The 21,063-nt window shown below is 32.0% G+C and overlaps 4 protein-coding genes and 1 long non-coding RNA gene across 6 annotated transcripts; 3 read left to right on the top strand and 2 right to left on the bottom strand.

Moving 5' to 3' along the window:
* Positions 1-546: 546 nt before the first annotated feature.
* On the bottom strand, positions 547-2,386 carry LOC107950294 (60S ribosomal protein L35). Its single transcript, XM_041090322.1, has 5 exons — positions 2,291-2,386; positions 2,031-2,166; positions 1,780-1,936; positions 1,214-1,284; positions 547-1,039 (listed from the first exon to the last, which is right to left on the bottom strand). The coding sequence occupies exons 1-5, from the start codon at positions 2,292-2,294 to the stop codon at positions 952-954; spliced, it is 456 nt and encodes a 151-aa protein (XP_040946256.1). The 5' UTR covers positions 2,295-2,386; the 3' UTR covers positions 547-951.
* Positions 2,387-5,121: 2,735 nt separating this feature from the next.
* On the top strand, positions 5,122-6,577 carry LOC107950293 (protein SODIUM POTASSIUM ROOT DEFECTIVE 2). Of its 2 annotated transcripts, none has more exons than XM_016885105.2 (3): positions 5,122-5,951; positions 6,026-6,101; positions 6,208-6,577. In XM_016885105.2, the coding sequence occupies exons 1-3, from the start codon at positions 5,565-5,567 to the stop codon at positions 6,393-6,395; spliced, it is 651 nt and encodes a 216-aa protein (XP_016740594.2). In that variant the 5' UTR covers positions 5,122-5,564; the 3' UTR covers positions 6,396-6,577. The 2 variants fall into 2 exon arrangements, with proteins under 2 accessions (XP_016740594.2, XP_016740593.2); XM_016885104.2 differs by having other exon boundaries at positions 5,149-5,951; positions 6,023-6,101.
* A 6,455-nt stretch (positions 6,578-13,032) lies between these two features.
* On the top strand, positions 13,033-13,851 carry LOC107950880 (uncharacterized). Its single transcript, XR_001698250.2, has 2 exons — positions 13,033-13,291; positions 13,580-13,851. It is a non-coding gene; the product is annotated as an uncharacterized lncRNA (long non-coding RNA).
* A 2,039-nt stretch (positions 13,852-15,890) lies between these two features.
* Positions 15,891-16,780, top strand: LOC107949965 (dirigent protein 24). Its single transcript, XM_016884721.2, has one exon. It carries the CDS (start codon positions 16,016-16,018, stop codon positions 16,778-16,780), a length of 765 nt encoding a protein of 254 aa, XP_016740210.2. The 5' UTR covers positions 15,891-16,015.
* Positions 16,781-17,865: 1,085 nt separating this feature from the next.
* LOC107950292 (glutelin type-D 1) lies at positions 17,866-19,528 on the bottom strand. The gene is made up of 3 exons (XM_016885103.2): positions 19,155-19,528; positions 18,275-18,995; positions 17,866-18,190 (listed from the first exon to the last, which is right to left on the bottom strand). The coding sequence occupies exons 1-3, from the start codon at positions 19,348-19,350 to the stop codon at positions 18,037-18,039; spliced, it is 1,071 nt and encodes a 356-aa protein (XP_016740592.1). The 5' UTR covers positions 19,351-19,528; the 3' UTR covers positions 17,866-18,036.
* Positions 19,529-21,063: the final 1,535 nt, after the last annotated feature.

The following is a 21,063-nucleotide window of genomic DNA, read 5'->3' as shown; positions in this document are numbered from 1 at the left end:
AAACTTGATTTGAAAACGATTTTAAAAAAATTGAGGGACCGAATGCGCAAATTAACAATTTGGCCAGAACACGCGAATTATCCCCTCCGGGTCGGGTCACCGCGCGGGCCTGGCTGTTAAAACGGCGTCGTTTCATGTGCTGCATAAATGAAACAAAATTGAAAAAAAAAACAAAATCATTTGGTTCCTTTTTTTAAAAAACAAAGTGTGGCTCGGGTTCTTTTAACCCATTCCGCGCCGTCATCCATCTACCCCTTCACCAAAGCTCCGATGACGGCGGAGATGGTGGTGGCACAGCGACCTCGAAGAACAGGTAAGTGTTTTTCCCTTCTTTTCTTTGTTGTTTTAGGTAAAATAAAATAAAAAAAATAAAAGAAAATAAAAAAGAAATATATAAACAAAAAGAAACAATGTACACTACAAAGTTTGATGTGCGACTCCGTCTTGCTGAGGTGCGCAAAGAGGGCAGTAGTTGCGGCGGCTAAGACTGTTAGGGTTTCTGAAATTTTGATGTTTTTTGGGCTGGGGTCTGAAAATTAGTTGTTGGGCCTGTTATTTCCTGTTTTGGTTTATTATGTGGGCCCAGGCATAGTTGGGCTCGTACATTAATAAAATATTATTTTTATTAAATTAGATTTTGTATTTGGTTTTATTAAATTAGATTTTTTATTAAATCCAAGTCCAAGAAAACCCAGACCCGAAAAAATCTAAAACTGAGTTGGTCCTAACCCAAAAATATCTGAATCCAAACCCACCTCTATTAACAAGTTCCTAGTGCCCTAAACATTATGGTGGTGTCTTTACCCCGGTGGCTGATCACCAGCGTACCAGTGAAAGCTGTTGGGACTTGTATTTTTTATTATGAAAGTATATAAACTAAATATGACAATAGGCCGAGCAAGATCATATTCATATAACACCGTCCAAAATTTTACTGGTTCTCTAGCCACATTAGGTTTTCTTTTCGCCATAATGAGAAACACGAGTAAGATGGGAGTAGGGAAGCAAGCCTTCAATCCAGAAATTATAAAAGAAAAAGCTGCACAAAAACACTTTCTAAGTTCCAACAGTTCATAGTAGTGAGAAAGATGAAGGTAACAAAAGGAAATACGAAGAAATGAAAATTAAACAACAACATATCATTGTGTAGTCATTTAAAATCTAATGAAGAAAAAGGGGTATATCCGTCATAATATAAATTTGAAAAGCTTACACCTTAATGGCATACTTCCTCTGTGGAAAGTACATCTCCCTCTTCTTCTCCCTCTCCGTCTTCAAAGATTGCTGCCATAACACAACCCAAGAGCTCAATGTCAAAAGCAACATAATAAACACCCTAGATGCCTAATTACATGTCCAAACAAGTAACTTGAAATGATGCGACATTATCTAAACCCGCTATGATCCATCACGAAAAGTTCAACTAAAAAGTCCAAATGACTTGATCCCAAAATAACTTGAACCCTTAATTGATCCAAACTTAAAAGTACTCGAACCCGTAATACCCTAAATGGTTTAGAACTCAGATTTACCCAACTTAGATTGAACCAATCCAAAACAAACTCAAGCAGCCTAAGTGATAGGTCTACAAGTAAGTTCAACATATCTCCACGGAAAAGAGAGCACTTCTTAGGACCATATAATTCCACTTCCATACATTTTCTCATAGAAGATTACTAAAACAAAAGGATCTGGAAATGCCAATAACTGAAATATAAAAAGAGTTGCCGTATTATAACAAAAGTGAAAATAAAGTAACGAAGGTGACCCATAGCTAACCTGGTGTTTGGTGAGGCGGCGGCGAATAGCTCTGGTCTTCTTGGGACGGAGATCAAGAGGCAAAAACTTTTTCTTCTTATATGCTTCCCTCAATGCAGCCTTCTGCTTCTGGGATATCACTGTCAACACTTGTGCAATCGATAACCTCACAACCTTACTAAAAACCCAACACCAAAAAGATCAAAAACCCATACTAAAATCGAGAAAGAAAAAACAAATGGAAATCAAAGAAAAGAGGGGAAATGAGTTACATCTTGGAGAGCTTGTTGGGAGCACCACCAGTGACCTTCGCTACACGAAGTAGAGAAAGTTCAGCTTTTAATTCCTTGAGCTGGCTCAACAGCTCCGTCTTTGATTTGTCCCTTAGCTCGTGTACCTTAATCCTTGCTATAAACAACCCCCAAAAAAATGTAAAGAAGAAATTAACAAAATTATCATTAAACAATTGATGTAAACGAAAATTTAAGAATAAAATTAAAATTGGGTTTTTCATTGTTACTATTGTCATTACCCATGAGTGGCTGCCTCTTTCTCCCTTTGTGGTGATGAAGGTCCGGAGAGTGCAAAGTTGAAAGTTGATAGAGTTTCGCGCTTTTAATATCAGTTTGCCAATAAACCCTAATTTGGTAAAGCGTGTGAAAGGCCTTGTTTCATTTTTCATGGGCCAATAATTGAAACATTTTGGGCTCTTAAAAAACATTTTGAGCTTGTGAAAGCCCAGTCTTATTTTGTTGATGAAAAAAATTAAACCAATGTTTTTTGAAATTAAATAGATAATCGAACCGATCAGATCACTGATTTCTAAACCATCCAGTTCAAATAAAATAAATTACTAAATATTATAAAAATCGAATCAACCAATTTTTAAACTCAACTCAATTAGCCCATATTGATTCATGGGACCAGTTTTTACCTCTCTTTACCCCATCAATTCTCATTTTGACAGGTCAATTTGGTTCGGTTCATACAACATTGAGCTAAACACCTTAGATTTAAGTTGTTCATGCAATAAGTATACACGTATTTGACATTTGATTCACGTGTAACAGATATGCTCCATGCTAGATCCAATGTAGTATTTAACATCGAAGCTAACAATAGGGTAATGGAAGAACCTAAATGACATGATACTAGTGCTTTAAAGGCTCAATTAATTAGAAAATTGTGAAGTTTAGATATTAATTTAGAATTTAAGCCATTGGTTGAGAATGTCTAATAAAATTAATAAGGCCATAAATGAACAGAGTATTCGATAAACAATTTGATTTCTATTTGACAATATTCATTTATCAAGCTAAATAAGCAAACATTAACCATACATATTTATGCTCGTTTATTAAATGAACCAAACACGAATAAGATATATTTATGTTCACGAAAAAATTTATCCATAATCGTTTAAAATTCATTTAATAAATCATTTAAAGCTTGCTTGAAACTCGTTTATTGGACAATTATTATTTTAAAAGAAAGATATCTAGTAGAGTGCATCCATTCAATTTTTTTGCTGCTTTTTAAGGCAGAGTTCAATAACTAATTCTTCGCATTTTATAGACGATTAAAAAAAATAGATCTAAAAAAAAAAAGGGAGGAAAATAACTACTCTTAATCTGCCCACTAAGTAAAGCCCCCACAGCTTTAAACGCATGATTATTTATTTATAGAGTAAAGGTTTGACTTAGGGAGATGCATAGAATTGCCATGGATAACCTTACATCCCATACTTTAAATATTTATTTTTCCTACATATTTAGACATATAATAATTCGTATTTGTATTTGTATTCATATGTAACAATTATAGTGATTTATGTATTTGTATGTGCAGTTTTTTCATGCTTAGTGCTTCATGGAAAGTTTAGGATCCTTGATTTTATTTTATTTTATTTTATTTATATACAAACTAATTAAGGGGTTTTTTTTGTTAGTTTCATTAATTATTTGTCAAAAAGAAAAACATCATTTTAAATCCCCAGAATGATATGGTAATGATGCAAGTTATGTTATTGAGGTTAATTTGTGAGGAATTACTCATTGTTTTATAATTTGGTCTAGATGAGTCCCCACCCAAAAAAACACTTTCTTGATAATCAACAAGTTGTAATTTGTGGGGGTTTATCTTTCATGTGAACAAAACAAAAGAAAAAGCATCTTTTCCATATTATATATGAGCTTCAAAGTTGAAAGTAATTCACACCATGTCTTAAGACTCGATGGTTAGGGTTTAAAAGTGTTTGGAGTGTTGTGCTAACAATGTAGTAAGCTATCAATAATGGACTAGTATCTAAACCATACCCTTTTTCTTGTTTACATATCTAAAGAAAGTGGTACTTAAGTTATCAATTTAGTCCCATTTTATTTAAAAAGTGTACTACATCTAATAAAAATATGTTACGTGTTGTTGTGCGGAAGTGTGTAAAAGAGTAAAATTATTGTACTGAAAAATTACATTAAGTTTAATTCCCAAGAAAGAGAGGTGGATCACTTAAGTATCAGGTATTTCCTAGCCAGAATATCCCTCTATCGTAATTTAACCGCACAATAAATCACTACAATCACTCTCACAAAAATTTGCAAAATAAACAATAAATAACACAAGAATTTTAACGAGGTTCAACAAATTTTGTCTACGTCCTCAAGCACTAACAAATATATTTCACTCCAAAATACAAGTGAAAATTTACAAATAAAGAGAGAGAACAATGCCTTAAGGAGAGAATGACAAATGTAGGGATAATAAAAATGAGAAATGGTTAGACCTATTTATATTTGAGATTCAGGGATCAACTTGCAAAGTCACTATACAATTAGGGACCAAAAATTACAAATATCTCATGCTAAATTTCAATCTCAGTTTCAGTGCCTTAAATCTCTTATTTCTAGTGCCAACATATTGATACTCATATCTTTAACTTTTCTAAATATGGACGGTTGCCAATACGTGTCTATTTTTTATGATGTAAAGAAGGCTTGGCATAAGCCCTTCTGGACAGATGATCAACCATGAAATGATCTAATTTAATTAGTCCAGCGACAATTCACATAATAGGCATACAAACATTTCAAGACAGACAATGGGGATTACATAGGTAGAAATATAGAGATAGGGGAATTAAAAAGCATATCCCAGAATATGTAGATTGCAAAGGCAGCAAAGTAAGTTGATAACAGAAGTGGTGGACACTAAATGCTGTAATCAATGTGCAATTGATTGATGATGGAACTTGGGATTTGCCATGTAAAAGGGGACCCTTATGCTGGGAAAGTGGCATCATCATTACAATCAATCTTCATCTTACACTGTGGCTTCATAATTGTGAGCAGTTCATAACAGTAGCTCTATATTAACACGCGAATGCAAGAATATGTAGATGAATTGATCCAAATTCCATCATGTTTTATCTATCTCCATTACCCATTCTCTCTTCTTCATTTGAAGATCATTGTAATGATTTCTACATCATTATTGGGGGATTTCAAAGAGCTACATAGCCAACAAATAAGCCAATGATATATGAAGCTAGCTAGTTGGTTTCAAAATCTTTATACCCCCAATAGTATTAGTGGTACTAATCATTTCATACAAAGTTGAGTAACATTAAAATACTGTCTAAAGTTAATCACAACTTTGAAGGTCCAAGTTTCAATCACGTTTCCCGATGTATATGATTAAATAACAAAAACTTTCAATGTGGGACCAAAGTCCCCCTCTATCCCTTAATCTCACCTGCTTTAAAACAAAGATTAATTTGCCCTCTAACTCTATTATGTGTTCTTTCTCCTAACATGAAAGGAATGGATATTTTCTGTGCTTCTCAAGCTTCAACAGCCATCTGCTCTAGCTTGGACCATCGTTCCATGGTCCGTCGCGGCCACAGACCACTCGACCGGCAACGTTCGAAGCCTTATGCACCTATAGTTCCAGGGCTGCCCCACCATGACAAGAGTAGAAAGAGCTCTGCTAAGCCGAGTGATGTACGTCGAAAAAGCTCAGCTGATATTCATGATCTCAACAGTCCTCCTGGTTCCTCTAGGTATCTCCTAAGTGATACACGCTTTGTAGATTGGTTATCAGACTCCGATCACGTCTCACCGGCGGTTCCGTCTCGTGGTGTAAGCACCGAAGATTCTCTGGCTTTAAAATCATCTTCGTCGGCTCGGTCTCACGACCAGGTTAGTGTTTGATCCTTGTTCTTTGCTTTGATCATAAGAAACAGCAATTAAGTTGTGGTTCAAAAAAATAGCAGGTAGTGGTGTTGAGGGTGTCAATCCATTGCAAAGGATGTGAAGGAAAAGTAAGAAAACATATTTCAAAAATGGAAGGTAACTAACTAAGCCAAAATGGGCTACATTTATTAGTTAATTTATGCACGAAACTTAAAGCCATGGGGTAATTTTTTTTCTTTTTGTGCAAACTTGTTAATTGCAGGAGTGACATCCTTCAGTATAGATTTGGCCACAAAGAAAGTGACAGTAATTGGTGATGTAACTCCCTCAAATGTGCTAGCAAGCGTTTCCAGGGTAAAAAATGCACAGTTCTGGCCATCTGAAACTGTAGCAGCAGCACCTCCATTGCTCAAAACTCCATTGCAGATAAAAAACAAAAAGCAGTACTAGGGTTTTTTCCTTTCCAAAAAAAAAAAAAAAAGAGTGGGCTTCCCCTTGTCTAGTTGCGTGCTTAGATACTAATTAACATTTGAGTTTTAATGTAAACAAATCAAATGTAAGCTTTTGGGGATTATTGTCAGAACATTTTTGTTTCTTTTAAGAGACAATTGTTAAAGATGAAATTTGGTGTACTTATGCTTTCTGATCATCTTCATCATTACTTGGAGCAAGTAAAGTGGAATCATCACTAAATATTCCCCCTTTTTTTTTTGTATGTCGGATAATAGATAGAGAAGGAATGGTATGAAACTTTGATTCCAAATCATCCCTATGATTTTTTAATAGGAGAATGTTAAATTTATTAAAAAGAAATTTTCATATAATCATTTCTCTACATAACATAGCTGGGGATGAGCCTCCATGAGTGATGGTATAATTCCAACATTAATTCTTCCTGAGTATTAATAATTCAATTTAATCTTTTTTTTAGCATTTTTATTAAATAAAATTTTCTATTTTTGACCTCTCTTATAAATAAAAAAATTCAATCTAAGACATTTTAATATAAAATTTTTAATTTTGTCTCCCAATTTTTTTAATTTTATTTTGACTCCTCCATCGCATAATGTATGATTTTATCCTGGTTATTGAGCTCCTTTAACACTCAATTTTATTTAAAATATATTAAACTCTTTATCCTCTAACCCAACTTTTTACCCTTTACGTGGATTTAGAAGTGGTGTAGCCCTGGTGTTGGTGGGTCTATTCTGATGTAAACAACACATTTTTTAGTGCCAACACAGGTGTTCTTAATTACAATGTTCAAATGGTTTCCATAATGAAGGGTCTGAAAGTTTTGCAGAAAAAGGGTGTGCATCACCACCTTCATTCAGGGTTAGATTTAATCATAAAAATAAAGGGAGACTGATGATTTTGGTCCCCCAAAGCATGAGCTTTTGAGTTGAGCCCCTCGCGTGACATGCTACTGCAATGATAAAGTGCAGTATGAAGAAATTAGGGAGACAAGCAGTGACAAATTTGTTTTGCACTTTACCTTCTGTCTTCTGGATGAGCCAAGAATCGATAGGTTTAATTCTGATGTTAGGTTTTGTACCATGCGTAAGTTATGTTTTTAGTTCTTGACTTTTTATAATTCATCGATTTTAGTTTTTGCAAATTTCATTTCTAACTTAAAAAGGATAGATAAAGTCGTTGGGTTAAGTTTTATTAATTCACATTTATTATGCATAAAATTGTTTATGATATCTAATTTGATTTATCTTAGTTACTATATTTTTTAAAATTTTTAAATCTCAGTCTTGGTTTAAATGATAGCTATTAAAGCCGTTAACTAAATTTTGTGAGTTATATGAAAATAACAAGTTAAACGGCATTACGTATGTAATATTATGTTTGTCACATAAGATTTTAAAAATAATATAATATATTAATAAATTTAACGGTTATCATTTGATTAAGATTGAAATTTCAAATTTTTTTAAAAAAATTATTAAAAAATAACTAAATTAATGTACAAATATTTACGAATAGTTCAAACTATAGAAGCTAATTGTAGAATTTAGCATTTAAATTGCACTAAGATATAAGAGATACTAATGTGATCAATTACATTAAATAAATCTAACAAAATATTTATAATAAAATTGCAATTACTGAATTATAACACACGTGAAAAGAAGTACATAAAAATATATTTATTAAAATTTTATCTTAATTGAAATTATAAAATTAAAAGTTTTAATCATTTCCCAGGCACAGCCATATCAACATTGATTTTAGGGATCAAACTTAGGATAAGATCAACATCTCTTTATTGTTAGTCAAAGGCATATAGGTTCGTGGAAAACCCTGAATTAGGTAAGAATTTGGTAATCGGAAACCAATCTTAGCTTCACGTTTGACCTTTGTATCATACTTCAGATAACACCAAATATATAGTATATGTCTAATGTTCAAAAAGTTGTTTTAATTAAGATTTTCAAGTTAAAGTTTTTCTAAATTAGCATGTTAATGTTGGACAAACATTGAACATGGCTTCCCCACAAATAAAGCAAAATGATGAGTCCCCAACATTGGCACACTTTTGATTGCAAGTCCATCACGATTTATTTTTTCCAATCGAGTGGGGCTAACTTTATGTCACCTTCTTTCTTCTTCTTCTTATTCTATTTGCTTTTACAAACAAAATCTTAATTTTTTAAAATAAAAACACTATGGTTATAAATTTAAAATTTCAACTCCCGTTAAAATGCTTCTATTAATTCATTAGTGCAACATATTAAAATTTGATTACAAAAATACTCATTTGGTAGTCATATAATAATAAATCTGAATGTAACAAAGAATTTTAGTGGTATTAACAATTTTAAAAAATTCATGTCAACATTTTTATCAGTAGAACACATTATGATTAATTAATGACATTATAAAAATTGAGGTATCAAATTACGTTAAAAATCAAAATTAAACGTTATCATATAATTTTAAAAATAAAAATGAGAGGAACGTGTAATCACATACGTGTCATAAAATGAATGGTTGATATTGTTCACATTTTTACAGGTCTTAAATATTTTGGTAGGTTTTAGAGTAGTTGTTCTTTTTATTACTAAAATTGGACGGCAGGATATAGAAAATGGTAGAAAAATAAAAAAAGGAAAGTTAGGAAGGGTCGGCACTCGGCATCTAGAGATTATTTTAAGATCTCCGTCACATAAATTTGGGTATTGGGTCGGCGCACCACTTTTCTTTTGGAATTAAAATGTTATATTTAAATAAGAATTTAAAATTTTAATTTATACCAATTATTTTAGTTTATTTTGTATATAAAACTAGTGAAAGAGCCGTTGAAAGTTTAGCAATAACAATGGTTCGCACTTACAATTTTCATAATTAATTAATTTAATAAATACTTCTACATGCGACAAGTGCAATTAGTGTAATGAGAAATAATTTGTATTGATTCAAGTAGTTACTTGATAGTTAAAGTAATGTTTAAAATTTAAAGATATCTCATCATACTGATAAATCAGATGTTAATCAATCCCTAAATTTAACCCAACCATTGTTAATCAACTCACCCTCAAAGAAGAATGGAGAAAGAAGCAGACCTAAGGGGACAGATGGACCAAAAACACTCATAAATCCTTATGGCATCTGGTTTGATTAAATTGTAAAGTAAAATTGGTTGTATTAATCTTATCCCACAAACACAAGGAGATTGGTTCTTTAACAAAGGGATTGTACCATATCCCCCCCTTTTGACCCCATAACCAAGATTTTCCATGTTTCTAAATCTACCTTAAAGAAGATTCCATGCTTCTTGTCTTGTTTCTCGTCTTTCTGGTTTTTTTTTCTCAAAATATCTGCTTCAACTAAATTTGAATATGGACTAAATCAGAATTTCGATATCTTTGAAATATCTAATCTTATGATTTAAAGCTACCACATTTACTACATATTGAACATATTGAAGTTTAATTTCACTTTCTTTTTGTAGCTGTGAACATATTGAATGGTTGATTATACCATCAAAACTTTGAAGTCTTAAATCTTATCGAATTATTTATCACTCAACTCGACGTGTATAAATTAAAGAGTGATATTAAATGTAGAAATTTAAATCTCAATATTTGTAACTTTTTTCCTTATCTCAAGACTTGACTTATTACAATTTTTTTTGTTTCTTCCATCAATGTCATGAATAAATTAATTGTTAATTTCTGTTTTAATTTAAATCCCAACATTTGCAAGTAATTGTTGAACTAGACTCACTGATGGTAGTTTAGTTTCTTAATGATATGTTTGATTGGTCTCATTCGTCCAGTATCTTGGTTTTTGTCTGTGCAATGAGGGTGGGCATTGATATGGTTGTGCATATAATCCTACAATCAAGGACGAAATCAGAACATTTTTTAGGGAAAGTCGAAATTAAATTGTAATTTTGACGAAGCAAACATACAATTTCACCATTTTAATAGCTTATATCTTTATAATTTTAAAAAATCAAATCAAATCTTTATATTTTTAGATGGGGCAAAGTATAATTTTACCTTTAGGATTAGATGACTAGAATTGATTCCAACCCTTTTAACGCATTTAGCCAAAATGATAAAGAAAATTTATGTTTTCTCTTTATACTAATTTTTTGTTCATATATTTAGATCCAAGTTAAGGGTATTCTTATATTTATTTTATAAAATTTTATATGGGATAAATCTTTAAACTATATATTAGCTTTAGACAAATATATAATGATATATATGAAATATGATTTATGTAATTTTATGCATGAAAATATATTGTGATATAATTTGTTTACAAAAAGCTTAAATTTAATATTTTATGAGTAAGAGGGATTGGAGTTGATATTAACCCACTTAACCAAGGGAGGGCCAACACCTTGCTTACCTCCTTAGCTTTTTCTATTTAAAAATTTTAGTACAATTCTATACATCATTAATATTTTTTGTTAAAATTTATTTTATTATCGAGTATACTTATTGAATTCATAATGATTTACTTTTAAATTTTGTATAATTACACAAATATATTAATTGTAAAATTTGAAGAAAAAAAACACAAAAGATGTGAATGATTAAATTATAATTTTTGATTTTTAAAAATAAAAATGTAATTTTTTAAAAGACTTTTTAAACAAGTGTAAAATTTGTAACTAATGTCTTTTTAAGCTTAATATATTGTTAGGTACCTAAATTTTGCACTAGTTTCAAGATGGTATTTGTCGAAACCGTTTTTTGAAAGCAAAAATTTTAGTTTCGACTTAAAAGTAAAAACAAAACTGGAGTCGCCACCGATCCTTGATTAAGGTGTGATCGGCTCACCTTAAAAATGACTTTGGTCTACGAAATTTGAGAAAATGGGCTCGGGAGTCAGTTACGCACGAGGAAGGATTAGCACCCTCGTAACGCCCAAAATTGGTACCAAATTGATCTTTTTAAAATGCCTTGGTGTCGAAAATTTGAAAATATTTTAAAAGGAAACTTTTTATTTCATGAATAGATTAAAATAATAAGACAATTCTTATTTCAAAGAAATAAAACACCACACCCAGTAAGTTAGGGCACAATGTTTTTAAATCTTCAAAATACCCGAATATTGCCTTTTGTTTTTGAAAATTCTTATTTCGAGAAGAAAATGTCATGACCAGTAAGTTAGGACCCAACATTTTGAATTCCCGAGAATAAGCTTTTATTTAAAATTCGTGAATTTGTTGCAAAACAAATACTTGACTTTCTAAATTCATCGAAAAATAATCGCGATCCAGTAAGTTAGGACACGATCTTTCACGAGAATCATGAATGCCAAATATTTTGGAATTTATAAAATAGGATGATTTAAATATTTTGAGAAAATCAAAATAGATATTTTTAAAAGAGATGCTAAAAAGGGTTAAGGCATAACGTGAAACAAATACTCTAGTTTAAGACAAATATGAATAAGTATTTACAAGTATATATACAAGTACACTATATAATTAAATTTACAAATATGTGTACACATGTATTTAACGCATATGTACAAAGATACACATAAAAGATGAAGTGGAATATATCAATCAAAATATAATAAAAATGCATGTATGTATTTGGAAATCGTGAAAATAAAATAAACATAAAAGCATGTACATGTGTATATATTTACGGAATACAAATGTATATGTGTATGTATTGGTAAATCATGAAAATAAAAAAATGTATGTGTGTATAATTTTACAAAAATAAAAAATGTATAAGTATATATATAATATAAGGTATATAAAGTTTTTTAAAATATAAAAATATATATATGAAAAAAACGTATGAATAAAAGATATGCATGTATTCATAAGAGCTTAAAATCGTATATATTAAAAAATGCATATATAATTACAAAAGTAAAGTAAAACAAATGTTTTCAAAAATAAAATATAAAAGATATATATGTTTTGTAAAAAAAAGCATGTATTTATAAAATTAAAAAAATATATTAAGAAATTATGAAAATGTATATATATGTATATAGAAGTTAAGAAATAAAATGAAAAATAAAAAAAATGTATTAAATGTGTGCAGGTATGCATATACCACATAAAATGCATTTATAATGATTTTTAGAAAAATGGGTTTATAAACATATTAAAACGCACATGGTATAAAACATATATAAATGTATAAAGTATAAAGTATAAACAAAAAAGAGTAAACAAAAAATATGTATGCGAAAAATATATATACAAATTTAAAAAACTTAAAAGTATATATTAAAAAAACAAATGTATTATATATAAAAATATGCATGTAAATGTATAGTAAATTCAGTGTAATGATAGCAAACAGTATAATAATAATGATATAATGATAATAAAAAAATAATAAGAACGGACTAAATTGAAATAAAACGGAAAGAATGGGGCAGATTTGAAATTAATTTGAAGATAGGACCGAATTGAATGCGCACATGACGGCAGAGGACCAAAGGGGAAATTATTCCCGCCTTCCAAAAACGCTGCGCAGCAGTGGGTTAAATTGAAAAATAAAAATAAAAACTGCGGCTCAATTTAAAAAGAAACAAAGCAGGTTTAATTGCAACGCGCCACGAACAGGAGGGACTCAATGCGCAAATATACCATGTGACGTCAGAGCGCGCGGATCCTCTCCTTCGGGTCGGGTCACCGCGCGGGTCAGGGCCTGGACGAAACGGCGCCGTTTTGCATGTCATTTAAAACAATGTTTTTCCTTTTCAAAATCATTTGAAACCGAAATAATAATAAAAAACACAGCCCCTCTTTTGCTCTGCTAGGGTTTCACCCCTAGCGTCCTCGCGCCGCCTCTCAGGCGATTCGCCCGGCCCGAAGTCTGGCACCGGTTCCGACCCCAACTCAGGTAAGCCTCCTTTTCTTTTTGTTTGTTATTTTAAATGAAACAAAATGAAAAAAGTGTAAAAAAAGGGAAAAAATGTAGAATAATAGTTACTGTTGACACAAAAAAAGAAATCACCTTCGAAAGAAAACAAATTTTCGCTGCTTTTGTATTTCTGATTCTCTCTCTCAAAAGATCCGTCCCCCATTTACATATTAAAAATGGCCTTTTATAAGCCAAAAAAAAAAGAAACAAAAATAAAATTATTTGCTTGTTTTTTCACATCCGGACTCTTTGAGTCTGTTTTTGCAGGTATCGTGGTGAGCAAACACGGAAGAGCTGGCCCCGAGACGTGCGGCAGTTGGAGGCTTGCTGGCGGCATTGGGACTACTTGCGGCGCTGAAGCAGAGAGGCTACTAGGGTTTCAGCAAATTAATCTTTACTGGGCTAAGGTTAATGAATTTGGGCTGAAATTTGGGTTTAAGTTGTAAATGGTAATTGGGCCTGCTGTGTTTCTATTTTGTATGGGCCCGGGCAGAGAGGAATTGGGTATTACAGTATTTATACCATGTTTTTTTTAATCATTGTGGTATTTTGTATTTTACAAAAGCTATACGTTTTGGCATCTAAAAAAATATTGTTAATTTCTTTTTAGTGTTTAGTCTAGGTTTCAAGGTTGATTTTATGAAAATTCATAATTTACTAATAATACTAGCAATTAACTTTTATCAAATCAACCTTAAAACTAAAAAACAACAACATACAATCATTGGACAATATTTAACAAATTAAACACAAAATTCAACAAACTCACAATTAACATTAAACTTTATTTTGTTAACACAATCATGAAACTTCGAACATAATTATATTAGCAATTAACTTTCATCAAATCAATCCTAAAACTAAATTAAACAGTAAATATTTAATATTGTTACTTTTAGTTGCCAAAATGTATAAGTTTTGCCAAATAGAAATATCACTTGCATAATAAGTAAATAAAAATAGAAAAAAATATATCAAATTCAAGTACCAACTGATATACTAATTCTTCAATACAAAAGTTGATAAAATGTGTTTGGGATGGGAAGAAAAGAGTTTCATTATGCAAGGGCCATTTCAAGTTTATCCTTCTAATCCTAAAATGGGCTATGGTTTGAGTTGTAAAAGCCCTATCAAAATTAAATTGGACCTATTGGGCTTTGTCAGTGTCCTGTATGTTTTAACTAAGTGGACTCAGGCTCCCACTTTTTAAACCCCAAACATAATTCCAAGGTTTTGGTTCTGTAATTTCATAATTTATTTTTATAATATTATTAGTGAATTTAAATAGTTAAAACTATTTTAAAAGTAAAGATGACAGCAAGGTTTGGCATAATGGTTTGCTTTGCTCCATCCGCATTTTATATCTCTGGTTTTAAATTCCATTTTATTTTAAAATTTTAATCCTTACATCCAACCTGAAAAGAAAAAAAAATATTAAATGATTTTTTATGTTAAAATACATATTATAAAATCTTATAAAAATTAAAAACATTTAACTAAAGTTTACTAAAAAATCTTAAAGTTGAAAGAAATTCTAATTAAATCATTAATTTAGTTATAAAATATAAAAAAGAGAGGATATTTTGCTAAAAAATTTCGAGGTCGAGATAGTGCAGATTCGATGAAAACCCAACCGAACTTGAAATTCTTAATACAAACTTAGTCCCACCCTTGAAACCAAGTTCTTTTTTAGGAAAAAGAAAAATGCACCCTGATAAGATCAAATGTTAGGTTTGGGTTATATTGTAATCCTACTCCCAACTAGACCTATCCATGGGTCGGGTTACCCGGCTTGACTCAAAACTCTACTTAAAAAGTGTGAGGATTTGGACAAAAATATAAATCAGAAAAATAGATTTGGGCAAAAAAATAAAGTCTGTTTAAAAAATAGGTCGGGCCTCAAGTAAGGTTCTTTGGCCCTCGATTTGAATTTGTAAAAAAAAAAGTTGTTTTTCCACTATTTTGCTACCATTTCACTATTATGGTGCTACTATTTTGTTGTTATTGTTTTATTATTAATTTTGCTATTATTTTTAGATGCATTAGCTTGTTAAGTTGCATAAATCTCAATGTTATTTAAATATAATTTTTTTTAATTTATTTTCAATTTGTTGGGAAATATTTATTTTAATGTTTTTAGTACCTTTGATGTATTATACTTTTTAAAAATTTTATATAAAAATAAAATAAAAATTTTAATACAGGCTAGGCTAGGTAAGGATTAGCATCTATAATCTGGACCAAGTTTGGGCAAAATATTAAGCCTATTTTTTGGGCTAGGCTAGACCCGAGCCTATTAAACAAACCTAGAATTTTATTAGAGTCTGACCTAACTTATGAATAGTTTTACTTTCAATACTAAAAGGTATAGTAAGAAAAAAAATTATATCAATATTTTAAATAAAATAATAAACAATATTAATCATTTAAATGAATTATGACCTTATAAAATAAATAATTAAAATATTTAAAATTAATATGGACTAAATCTAGTCGTAATTTGAACCTTAAACAACTCCATTTGACCAAAGTTGAGAACAAATGAGAAGAAAAACACAGAAAGATCCGAACCACTCCATTTCCCGTTTTCCCCTACTCCACCATTTTGCTTAACTCTTTCATATATGCAAGCATACAAATTGATCATGTTTATTTAAGATAAAAAAAAGCTCTTCAATTTTCTTGTCATTTCACTAAGCTAAAATGGTGAAAGAGCTACGATTTAAGGGTACATTGCACCTATTGCTCTTAGCCATCACCATGAAATACTATGTCAATGGAACAAGATTTCTTCATCATGATGACACACTCCCACCTCTTCCGACACCCATAGCTAACACCACACCGGTAATCGGTCCCGCCATGGAACCCTCGTCGACCCCCATGCAGGCTAACACAAGCGATCATCGCCCCACGTTGTCATTCTACATGCATGATATATTTGGTGGCTCAACACCATCGGTAAGGGTTGTTGCTGGGGTGATTGCCATTGCCAAAAGGCCCACACCTAGCCAAGCCAATGGAATCCCTTTCTCCAAGAAACGCAATGGGATCATCACTAATAAAGGCATACCACTGCCATCACAAGCTACCTTACAAAGGCTCTTGTTTGGAGCTGTGACCGTGATAGATGATGAACTGACTCAAGGATGTGAATATGGGTCTTCCATAATGGGTAAAGCACAGGGGTTTTATGTGGCTAGTTCCATGGATGGTAGCAGTCATACGATGGCGTTCACTGCTATGTTCCATGATGAAGATGATCATGATAAAGATGATGCTATTAGTTTCTTTGGGGTTCACCGTACGGCTGCGGTTGAGTCTCCTATTGCTATTGTTGGTGGAACCGGAAAATATGAAAATGCTCAAGGGTATGCCGTCGTTGAGACCCTTCCCAACACCAACCAGTACACCGTTGATGGTGTCGACACCCTTTTGCAGTTTAGTGTATTCATAACTCGGTACTGATTTTCTTCTTTTTTTAAAAAAATAATAAAATACTACTATAACTATAAAACAGAAAAATACAATATAATGTAAAAATTGCTCTTCAAGAAAGAAAAGCATTTCCAAGAGCACATGGATAGATAAACCCAAATCTAAAACCACCCAAAATCGAATTTTAAAAAAACCCAATTTATATAAATTTGAAATAACTCAAATTTGAAACTAACTTAAATGATAAAAATAATTTAAAACATTACACTGTTTTTTTTTCGAGATCCCACTATAAATTCTATCCACATAGATTCTGATCGCTAACTCATACATACTAGATCCAGTTGTATTTTATTCGAATTGAAAGAATAACTAACAAAAAATTCGACTTTACTAATTTGATATGAACTTTTAGAAGGAATTCATCAAATTGTTTCGATTTAAAATCATCCCCTTTATATGATCGCCTATATAGATCTACTAGATATATAGACTTTAATTCCATACATCCATTCGGTACCGGTCCACTTGCTATAATTCATTTAACCCTATATCATATTTAAGTATGCATAAGAGGGGCTTTTTCATTTATGTTCGGCCCTTCAGTCAATTTCGCTTCATTTAGACAATTGATTAAATTCATTCGTATTACTAAAAAAAGCAAAAGGTTAACAGGTCAAATTTTACTACAATTACTAATATTCAAGCATATACAAATTCAAATAAAAGAGTAACTCATCTCAAATGGAGTAGGTATTGGGTTTTCATCCCCAGAATGATAATTTATTTTTTACTAGAAGGATGGTCCAACAAATTCTAGTTGATGAGATAATGATCATCCTTTTACAACAATTCCATTCAACCATGGCTATAATAAATAAATAAAGGTTTATGCTGAAATCTCTCTATAAGCAATATTTTAAAATCTGCAAAATCTGCAAAAGGAATATTGTGTTTCCGCAAAAGCTGCTGCTAATTTATACCCTTTCATCAATCATGAGTCATTTTATAATGATTTAATATTTTCTCATCAATTCTGGATTTGCAGAGGTTTGAATCTATGAAACCTTCAAATGCAGTATGAAAATTTGCAGAGGAAAAAACAAACAAATGAATACTTACAAACACCTAATTCATTGATATTCATATCATCCATTGACATATACCAAATGAAGAAAAACATTTATTATCACTAATACTCCAATTCAGTAGTCACTAAAACCCATTTTATTTGGAAAAAAAACAAAACACTAAAAACTGGCAGAAGACAGCTAAACGGATGGCCTTCATTTTGGTGGTGGGAAGAAGATGGCATCATTGGTCCTCTTGGAGCGGAAAAGCTTCTCTGTCTCAGCAGGAACCTTGAATGCTGCTTGAAGAACTTCAGGTGATATCGCCTTCCATGCCCCAATGCTTCCAGCCAAGTGGGTGAACATAGGGCTGCAAATCAAATCACAACATGTTAAGTTTCAATCATTTGCATATCAATGGAGTTTTAATGGATTTCAAAGTCTTGGAGCTTACTTTGGGGTGGTGATGATTGAGAACCATGACAAACCATCTGGATCAGCAATCTTTGAAACAACAAAGAACCTTGGCACAATCAACAGATTGCCGGCTTTCACAATGGTTTCCAGGACCCTTTTGCCGTCGACGCCCACCACTTGGAGACGACCACTGCCGTTGACTATGTACGTAACCTGCAAGGCTGAATCACAAGAAAAGCCAGGGGAGCACATTGCATTACCTTCCAGCCTGACGAGATCGGCCCCCATACCCACCTGGCCGACCAAAGGGAGGTTTTTAGTGTTCAAGAGCACGACGTTGCCGGCATTCTTGATGTCGGTGTCCAACGGAGCTTCTTCACAGTTCAAGGCCATTCCTTTGCGGTGATCGGGCTTGGGTTCAGGCATCTTGAAATTGGCATCAAGCTTGACAATGCCTTTGCCCTTTTGGTTACCAATTAGGGCCGTGGCAGTGTCATCATCCACATCCCATGCCCTCTTCACAAAATCGGTTGTGAAGCCAGTAAAGATGCCGTTGGCGCCTGTCAAGAAGAAATCAGTGAACTGGCCTGGTTTGTGGCCTTTTGAGGTATCCCCCATGAAAAGGACCACCAATTCAGTGTCCTCCTTGTTGGACCACCAGGTGATGACACCAAATGGAAGAGCAATTGCATCACCCTTCTTGATTGCAATCACTTTCTCCTCTGATTCAGGGAGAATAATCCCAGCAACACCAGCCCCTACATCAACACAATTCAACTCAATTGCTATTTAATATTTCCGTTAAAGAAAGATTGGGTCTTTTTCATATCCCAACTCTGATCATATATCATAAAGATTCAACAAAAACCCAGAAACACAAAATGGAAAAAGGAGAGGAACTTGTAAGAAAATGATACCTTGAAGGACGTAAGCAACCTTGGAAGAATCAGAGTAACGAGGGAGGGCAAAGCCATTCTTCTCAAGGGCCAACTTGGCTGCACCAATGTTGCCTTGACGCAACATAGGGAGTTCATTGGGGCACCATGCGTAGTAGCTTCCACCATCGTCACCGTACACTTTCTTTGCCAGCTTTGGAGAAAGATCAAGATCCATTTCCCTGATTTCACAAAAAAAGGAGTAAAACCCAAAATGACAGAAGGAATGAAGAATTGAAAGTAGTGAAGCGGTGATCTTTTGAGGTGTGATTGAAAGGATATTTATAGGCGTGAAATGGAAGATATTTGATGATCCATGAGAGTCCAATTTTTTTTAAACTTATTAAAAAGGAAATTCATTGTTAACAAACAGGAAATCTCATTGGTAACAAACATGGAAAGTCCAGTCTTTTAAAAATAAAATCATATTATTATTACATTTCAGAAATTTTAATTATCTTAATTAAATCAAGATTTCGGATTAATAAATAAGTTTGGTAAGGGTATTATTTAATTCAGATTTATAATTAATAAATAAAGTTCAAATTGATTATTATTATTATTATTAGGTTCGTTTCTTAATATTCTTATTAGCATTTGGATATCAATCAAATTGGAATATATTTTAGAAAAAGGATTAGATGAAAACAAATTGATGCTTTCTTTATGAATAGATAAATAACTAAATTAAAAGATTAGATAAAAAGATAGAGTTCTATGTGATGTCCTAACGATTAAGGGTGTTTACTGCTCCAAATGTGACTTGGGTTCAAGTCATATTTGTTGTTTAGATTTTTTTCTTGTTATTATGATTCAAAAAAGAAGAAGATAAATGTGAATTTTAAAGTAAATTTTCAACAATTACTTGGATTTAAATCACTAATTAACATTTTCTATCATCTTTAACTTTCCTTGAAAATAAAATTTATTATTTCAATTTATAATTATTTTTTACACCTTCACCCTGCAACATTTTTTAAATCTTCTTTTTTCTTATTAATCATGTTGATATAAATATTATTAAATATGTCAAAAAATTAAGAGTAAATATTTCAAATAAATACAAATAAAAATTCAGAGTAAATCTTCTTTCAACTGAAGTCTTACTCTGGATTATCGTCGAACCAACACATGATGCCATAACTTCTTTCAGCTATGATCTTACTCATTTTTATCATGATGCCATAACATCTTTTAATTATGATCTTACTCATTTTCATCATAATGTCGTAACATTTTTCAGCTTGAACACCGTTGCCTTCCATCCATTTCACAATTCCTAACATTGACACTTGAACACCACAGTGTCCTCTCCGTAAGGTCGAAGCTTTGCTTATCACGGGTGCACATAGCAATATCGTATGGTAGTATCTAACAGAATCACCTGTTTTCCTATCCTAACTTTGCCTAATCTCGATGAAGACCCCTTTCCGTATTTCATATGCAATACACACGTTTTTTAAATGAAACATCATGGATCATGCCTATTGAACTATAATGACGGATACTCATAGACCCATGCAGACTTTCAGCATACTTAGCAATTTAGGGTTGGAGTGAAGAAACTTACCTAATACTTCTTCTCCTTGTTCGCTTAACTTTTTCGGACGCCAGAGCTTCCATTCTCTTGGAAGCTAAGCAAGACAACAAATTCATGGGTTAAACTCAATAATCTCAGTTTAAACTTAGTTTTCCAGAAACATGCAGAACCTTTAAAATAGTTTTGAAAAATCCTTAACTTCATTTCCTTAATCATACATACACTGAAAGATTTAGGATCTTACCAGGTTCTCGGATTTTCTGCTTTTCCAACTAATTCTTTATGATCACCACTCAAAGTAGAGCTTTCCATAATTATTGCTTTTTTGGAGTAACCATGGAAGATGGATAA

This window comes from Gossypium hirsutum, chromosome D03 (genome assembly GCF_007990345.1).
Source record: "Gossypium hirsutum isolate 1008001.06 chromosome D03, Gossypium_hirsutum_v2.1, whole genome shotgun sequence".
Classification (NCBI taxonomy): domain Eukaryota; kingdom Viridiplantae; phylum Streptophyta; class Magnoliopsida; order Malvales; family Malvaceae; genus Gossypium; species Gossypium hirsutum.
This window is presented reverse-complemented; position numbering and strand designations above follow the sequence as displayed.

Coding starts and splice junctions, on each gene's coding strand:
- LOC107950293 (XM_016885104.2), top strand. CDS start 5,565: ATGAAAGGAATGGATATTTTCTGTGCTTCTCAAGCTTCAACAGCCATC. Junction 5,952..6,022: donor CGGCTCGGTCTCACGACCAG/GTTAGTGTTTGA, acceptor TCAAAAAAATAG/CAGGTAGTGGTGTTGAGGGT. Junction 6,102..6,207: donor ACATATTTCAAAAATGGAAG/GTAACTAACTAA, acceptor TGTTAATTGCAG/GAGTGACATCCTTCAGTATA.
- LOC107950294 (XM_041090322.1), bottom strand. Junction 1,285..1,779: donor GCCGCCTCACCAAACACCAG/GTTAGCTATGGG, acceptor GTGTTATGGCAG/CAATCTTTGAAGACGGAGAG. Junction 1,040..1,213: donor AGGAAGTATGCCATTAAGGT/GTAAGCTTTTCA, acceptor GTTTTTGTGCAG/CTTTTTCTTTTATAATTTCT.
- LOC107949965 (XM_016884721.2), top strand. CDS start 16,016: ATGGTGAAAGAGCTACGATTTAAGGGTACATTGCACCTATTGCTCTTA.
- LOC107950292 (XM_016885103.2), bottom strand. CDS start 19,350: ATGGATCTTGATCTTTCTCCAAAGCTGGCAAAGAAAGTGTACGGTGAC. Junction 18,996..19,154: donor GGTTGCTTACGTCCTTCAAG/GTATCATTTTCT, acceptor GTGTTGATGTAG/GGGCTGGTGTTGCTGGGATT. Junction 18,191..18,274: donor TCAATCATCACCACCCCAAA/GTAAGCTCCAAG, acceptor TTTGATTTGCAG/CCCTATGTTCACCCACTTGG.